The sequence below is a fragment of the Palaemon carinicauda genome, chromosome 21 (genome assembly GCF_036898095.1).
Source record: "Palaemon carinicauda isolate YSFRI2023 chromosome 21, ASM3689809v2, whole genome shotgun sequence".
NCBI classification, from domain to species: Eukaryota; Metazoa; Arthropoda; class Malacostraca; order Decapoda; family Palaemonidae; genus Palaemon; species Palaemon carinicauda.
Genome location: NC_090745.1, coordinates 116,381,123 through 116,388,622, shown reverse-complemented (window position 1 = coordinate 116,388,622; position 7,500 = coordinate 116,381,123). Strand labels below are relative to the sequence as shown.

The 7,500-nt window shown below is 35.4% G+C and overlaps 1 protein-coding gene across 1 annotated transcript in view; it reads right to left on the bottom strand.

The window, feature by feature from the left end:
• Window positions 1-7,500, bottom strand: part of LOC137615429 (insulin-like peptide receptor) — a 422,698-nt gene that overhangs the window by 98,867 nt on the left and 316,331 nt on the right. The window contains 1 exon segment of the mRNA XM_068345299.1: window positions 426-520. Coding sequence (XP_068201400.1) covers window positions 426-520 — 95 coding nt within the window.

Sequence of the window (7,500 nt, the reverse complement as noted above, 5' to 3'; positions counted from 1 at the left end):
CTGGTGATATAAGTCATGGAAAATAGAACTGCAAGTTATGAAAGATAGGAATCAAATAGGATTGCAAGTTATAAAACCCAGAGATTAGACAGGATTGCAAGATATGAAAGTCAGGGATTAAATAGGATTGAAGTTTAAAGGTCAAGGAATATGGGATTGCAAGTTATAAAAGTCTAGGATATGACAGGATTGAAGGATATAAAAAGTCAGGGATAAAATGGGATAGAAGTTTTAAAAGCTAGGAATGAATAGGAGTACAGTCTATAGAAATAAGGGATATATAGGATTGCAGGTTATAAAAGTCCGGGGAATTGGATTACAGACTATAAAATACAGGATAATTAGTATTGTAGGGCTTAAAAGTCAGGGAAAACAGAAGCAAGAAGGGAATTCTAAATTTCAACTGAGACGTTCAACAGACGCACCTCTTAAGATGACTGTAAGACTGAGAAGACCGACATCTTCCAAGCTGGGCACGTCGTAGATGACGAGGGCGTAGTTGTGGAAGAGAACGTCACCTCTGGAAAGGAGAAAAGACAAATGGTTATGCAATGGAAACTATAGTCCATTTCTTTTAGCGATGTATATTTGCACCGACTCGCGGCGGTGCCCTTTTAGCTCGGAAAAGTTTCCTGATCGCTGATTGGATAGAATTATCTTGTCCAACCAATCAGCGATCCGGAAACTTTTCCGAGATAAAAGGGCACCGCTGCGAGACGGTGCAAATATGCATCGCTAAATGAAATGGACTATAGAGTGGCACTCAGTAGAGAGCATGCTCTCTCCACGCCAAGCAGTCTAATTTTGATCTTAACTCCACTGCGTACTTATACTTCGATGTATTTTCTTCAAAATCTAATGGATTTATCCTTGGGTCATACCCCACATGTTCACCAAGTTTCGTTGCGTCTGCCATAATTCGTCAACCTCATAAACTAACTGCCTAAGTCATTTTCTCCACTTGTTGGGAAATAAAAAAAAAACTTCTCATTTCCTAATTGTTTATATCAATGTATAGCTTCAATTAACAAATTCTAATTCACAAATTCTTCTGTTAAGAATTTGTGAATTGAAACTCAAGACAATGATATAAAGAATTAGGAAATGAGAAGGTTTTTTTTGAGTTCCCAACAAGTGGAGAAAATGACTTAGGCAATTAGTTTATGAGGGTGACAAATACGAACGGCCTTTAAATACTGTTAGATCGGGATGAAAATTGGACAGTCTATACTGGTAAATGAAGTTCTTGATGCCCAAGACCCGTTTTGCAAAGAAAGATAATTTCTGATTCTGGTTTTTCGTGGGATTCCCCATCTATTAAAGGGAACAATTTACCATGAAAGATCATGAATGGAAAGGTAAAAATTTGTTTAACCCATTGTTATATATGATAACAATAGCAATGTAAATTGACCTCAAAGGGAAGTAGGTATTTCAAGTGTAACATTTATTAGATATTGTGTTTACTTCTTCTTCTTCTTCTTCTTCTTCTTCTTCTTCTTCTTCTTCTTCTTCTTCTTCTTCTTCTTACTATTATTATTATTGCTATTACTACTACTTGATAAACTACAACCCTAGTTGGAAAAGCAGGATGCTATAAGCTCCGGGGGGCTCCAACAGGGAAAATTGCCCAGTGAAGAAAAAAAAATATTTTAAAAACGGCAGCAACAAAATAAATATTTCCTATATAAACTGTAAAAACTTTAACAAACCAAAAGGAAGAAAAATAAGATAGAATACTGTGATCAAGTGTACCCTCAAGCAAGAGAACTTGTTTTCTGGCACATTGATTGCCACCGGATTTACAAAAAAAAAAAAAAAAAAAAAAAAAACATTAAAAGAAGTTACTCATTGGTTGATCCAAATTACAGTGAAGAAAAGAGGTTGCCATAAAGATTATGCTTGATAAAATCTGTCTGGAGATTTTATAGATTTTGTGTACGATTCTTAAAAGGGATTTTATTAATAGCTATACATCATCATCATCATCATCATCATCTCCTACGCCTATTGACACAAAGGGCATCAATAGCTATACAGTATATGCAAAATTCATCATACTAGTGCAGAAATTTTTATCTTTCGCAGTTCGACGGCCAATATAACATGGCATCTTTACTAACTATAAAGTTCTTGATGTTCAGTTTTTATAGAATTGACGGAAAATGAGAGAGCATCTAAAATGTGTGGCATGGAACAAAATGACACTTTATTTCTGGCTGATATGAAAAGAAATAAAAAGAAATATTTATTATTGTTTCTGGTTAAACTGAGAGAGAGAGAGAGAGAGAGAGAGAGAGAGAGAGAGACTTACAATGTTAGATCCGGCCTTGTAAACATTGACGACTGGTGGTAAGGGAGTATTGGTTAAGCAAAAGAGCGTGAGAAAGACGGCTATTGAACCTGAAGGCAATGAGAGAGAGAGAGAGAGAGAGAGAGAGAGAGGGGATTTACAAGTGAGAGAAAAAGCTTCTTATTCAAAGGGTATATGTAGATAGATAAACATTTATGAGAGAGAGAGAGAGAGAGAGAGAGAGAGAGAGAGAGAGAATGTTAGATCCGGCCTTATAAACATTGACGACTGGTGGTAAGGGTGTACTGGCAAAGCAAAAGAGCGTGAGAAAGACTGCCATTGAACCTGAAGGCAATGAGAGAGAGAGAGAGAGAGAGAGAGAGAGAGAGGATTTACAAGTGAAAGAAAAGGCTTCTCATTCAAAGGGTATATGTAGATAGATAAACATTTATGAGAGAGAGAGAGAGAGAGAGAGAGAGACTTACAGTGTTAGATCTGTCCTTGTAAACATTGACGACTGGTGGCAAAGCAAAAGAGCGTGAGAAAGACTGCTATTGAACCTGAAGGCAATGAGAGAGAGAGAGAGAGAGAGAGAGAGAGAGAGAGAGAGGATTTACAAGTGAGCGAAAAAGCTTCTTATTCAAAGGGTATATGTAGATAGATAAACATTTATGTGAGAGAGAGAGAGAGAGAGAGAGAGAGAGAGAGAGAGACTTACAATGTTAGATCCGGCCTTGTAAACATTGACGACTGGTGGCAAAGCAAAAGAGCGTGAGAAAGACTGCTATTGAACCTGAAGGCAATGAGAGAGAGAGAGAGAGAGAGAGAGAGAGAGAGAGCAAAACTCATACAGCTGCTGGCATCCCTCTGGCTATTGTAACGTCAGGGGCAATAACGGAGTCAGTGCAAACTTTCCTTTCTTTTACCTTTCGAGAGAAAGACGGGAAACAAGAATGACAACTTATCTCGACTTCGACGTTCAATTCCTCCTCTTTCCTTGCTCCTGGTTATTCCTCTTGAAAGGCCAATAAAAATGGAAGGAGAAACAAAGGCAAAATAGACAAACAAGGGAAGAAATGAAAGCAAAACAAGAGGGATAAAAATGTATCAATAAATATTTAGATGGCTATTGGTACCCTTACAATTTTGCCTACATAAATACATAAAATGTATCAATAAACATATAGATGGGTATTGTATTCGTACAATTTTGCATACATAAATACATTTAAAGAGAGAGAGAGTGTGTGATGGTGTGTGTGTCTTTTCCACCTTCAAGGGTTGTTCAGAGGAAAAGATGAAAATGTAAATTAAAACGGAAATTTTTGTTAAAAAGTAACATTAAAAATCATAATAGCTATAATAAGGTTAATGAGAACAGGATTCTCTAATTTATAAATAACCATTAGTTATCATTATACAAATATCAAAACACAAAAACGTTATAGAAATAAGGGTAATGTGAACAGCATTTGCCAATTAAAAAAATAATTGTGAGTATTTTACAAATATAAAAACACAAAATCATTATAGAATAAAATGGCAATGTGAACAGCATTTGCCAATTTTAAAAAATCTAATTGTGAGCATTATACAAATATCAAAACACAAGAACGTTATAGAAATAAGGGTAATGTGAACAGCATTTGCCAATTAAAAAAACTAATTGAGAGCATTATACAAATATAAAAACACAAAAGAAAAAAATGGTAATGTGAACAGCATTTGCCAATTTAAAAAAAAAATAATTGAGTATTATATAAATATAAAAACACAAAATCATTATAGAAAAAATGGTAATGTGAACGGCATTTGCCAATTTAAAAAAAAAAATAATTGAGTATTATATAAATATAAAAACACAAAATCATTATAGAAAAAATGGTAATGTGAACGGCATTTGCCAATTAAAAAAAACTAATTGAGTATTATATAAATATAAAAACACAAAATCATTATAGGAAAAATGGTAATATGAACAGCATTTGCCAATTAAAAAAAACTAATTGAGAGCATTATACAAATATGAAATACCTGTTTCATTAACAAATACTAGAAATTCATTTGTCAAAAACAAATGGATCCACGCAGCGTTACAAGGTGATTTAAAAAATACGAATTAGTCTCTTGTATTGTATGATACAAAACAAATTTTTGGTGACAACTGCATCGAAGAGGCGGTGTAGCACAAGATTAATTAAATTGGGTCCCATGTCAGTCGGGCGGATATAAGATCGAGGTTGGATGATAGAGCTGGATGATAGCATGAAGATTTATGTGCAATTTGGCTGGCTGGGAAAATTTTTCATTTATTTTGTTGACGTTACGTGAAATATCTTATTCCTCACTTTTATATTTTTTATTCCATTTTTTCAAATGTATTTTTTTTCGACAAGTTTTTACGATTTTAGTCTCAATTTGTGAATTTATTTCCGTTTGTAATTTTACTTTCAATTTTTTATTTTATTTTCGTCTTGTAATTTTACTTTCAATTTGTAATTTTATTTCAATTTGTGATTTTATTTTCGTTTTGTAATTATACTTTCAATTTGTGATTTTGTTTTCGTCTTCAATTTTACTTTTAATTTGTGATTTTATTTTCGTCTTTTAATTTTACTCTCAATTTGTGATTTTAATTTCGTTTTGTAATTTGATTTTTACTTTCAATTTTGTATTTTATTTTCGTCTTGTAATTTTACTTTCAATTTGTAATTTTATTTTAATTTGTGATTACATTTTTGTTTGTAATTTGATTTTCAATTTGTGACTACATTTTTAATTTTTGAAATTATTTTCATTTCGCTATCGTATTTTCCTTTTTTTTCAACTTGTGAAAAAGGCAAGGTCTTCCATTGTCATTTATTAAGCTGATCTTTTAAAGCTTCCTTTGATGTTATCAGTTATGATCAAGGAAGTATTCGGGATGAGGTTCTTAGCCCCATGCCCTTCCTTGTTAGCTTTTGCCAACTATGGTTGTCGCAAAGATTCAGAGTGAAATTAGCCCCACCCCCATGACGTCATAGGCAATAACGTTTTCCCCCTTGTTAGCAGCGGTTACAATACATCCACTTATGACGTCATTATGGGTGGGGCTTATTTCACCCGGAATCTCTGGGCCAATTCTATGACGTCATTAGGGGGTGGGGCTTATTTCATCTGGAATCTCTGGGCCAATTCTATGACGTCATCAGGGGTTGGGGCTTATTTCATCTGGAATCTCTGGGGCAATTCTATGACGTCATCAGTGGGTGGGGCTTATTTCACCCGGAATCTCTGGGCCAATTCTATGACGTCATCAGGGGGTGGGGCTTATTTCATCTGGAATCTCTGGGGCAATTCTATGACGCCATCAGGGGTGGAGCTTATTTCATCTGGAATCTCTGGGGCAATTCTATGACGTCATCAGTGGGGGGGGGGGTGCTTATGTCACCCAGAATCTCTCGGGTAATTTTATGACGTCATCAGCGGGTGGGGCTTATTTCACCCGGAATCTCTGGGCCAATTCTATGATGTCATCAGCGGGTGGGGCTTATTTTATCTGGAATCTCTGGGGCAATTCTATGACGTCATCAGGGGGTGGGGCTTATTTCCTCTGGAATCTCTGGGGAAATTCTATGACGTCATCAGTGGGGGGGCCTTATGTCACCCAGAATCTCTAGGGTAATTTTATGACAGTCATCAGCGGGTGGGGGCTTATTTCATCCAGAATTTCTGGGCCAATTCTATGACGTCATTAGGGGGTGGGGCTTATTTCATCTGGAATCTCTTGGGCAATTCTATGACGTCTTGTGTGTGTGGGGGTGGGGTGGGGGGGGGGGGTGGGGGTGGGGCCTCTTATTTCGCCCGGAATCTCTGTGGCGATTCTATAATGTCATCAGGGGATGGGGCTTGTTTCACTCGGAATCTCTGCGTCGATTCTATGACGTCCATGTGGGGTGGGGCTTATCTCATCCAGAATCTCTGGGGCGACTATACATAATCTTAAAACCAGATAATCCTATTTTCAGTTAAGGTCCACAGAGGTACAAAAGAATTCAACAGAAATTATCCATCGTGTTTGGTCTTCGCAAAGAATTTAAGCACCTCTACAACGCAGATCAATTAAGGTTTATTGTCAATCAATAGAGGTCTTATTATATATAAAAAATTAACCTTTTGCCTTTAGCGCAAATCAGACGATTAGTTTAGCTGAGTGACTTGCGTATATCAGTCATGAAGAGTTTTTCTTCCATATAATTGATAACATACACAATTTATATATATATATATATATATATATATACACACACACACACACACACACTTATGCATTTATGTATGTGTGTAATATGGATATGCGTATTTCTGTGTTTGTTTGCTTTGAGGATAATTTCTTTAGAAGAAAGTTATATAGACATATCTATTTTGTGTTTGAAATTCATTCAAATTAACACGTTAACTACCCTCTATGATTTCTTTCCATTGTAAATTTCTTCCTTAAAAAATATTAGTTTTTTTCTTATCTTTTTACTTTATATCCAAGCCCATTGCCAACTATGTAAAAAAACATATTTCGTATGTAACAGTTTTAATTTTTATAATATGGCTCTTATATGTCTAGCAATATCTCCTAGCTTATTTTTCCTTTCTGTTTCAAGAATCTTACAATGATCAAGTTCGTGTCTTTTGCATATATGAATTAATAAGTCGACATTTCAACGTTTCGTACCATAATTAAAGTATCACAAGAAGACGAATATAATATATATATTAATCCAATGATATTCAGTCGGAAAGGTTACCTGTCTAGATTATTCACAAATGTCAAAAGAAAGCTATTCGGTATTTTAGTCTTCCAAGATCGATTTTCTGCAAAAAACGTTTTGGTAATAATCGATTATATAATCCTCCTGCTCCTAATCATCATCTTCATCATCATCTCCTCATACGCCTATTGACTCAAAGGGCCTTGGTTAGATTTCGCCAGTCGTCACTATCTTGAGCTTTCAATTCAATACATCTCTATTAATCATCTACTTCGCGCTTCATAGTCCCTCAGCCATGTAGGTCTGGGGTTTTCCAAGTCTTCTAGGGCCTTGTGGAGCCCCTTGAGGAGTGCAAACAGAATGCTTAAATAAACTCCATATACTCTTCATCATGATCTCATCCACATATGGCACTCGAGTTATCTCTCTTATAGTTTCATTTCTAATCCTGTTGCCATTTAA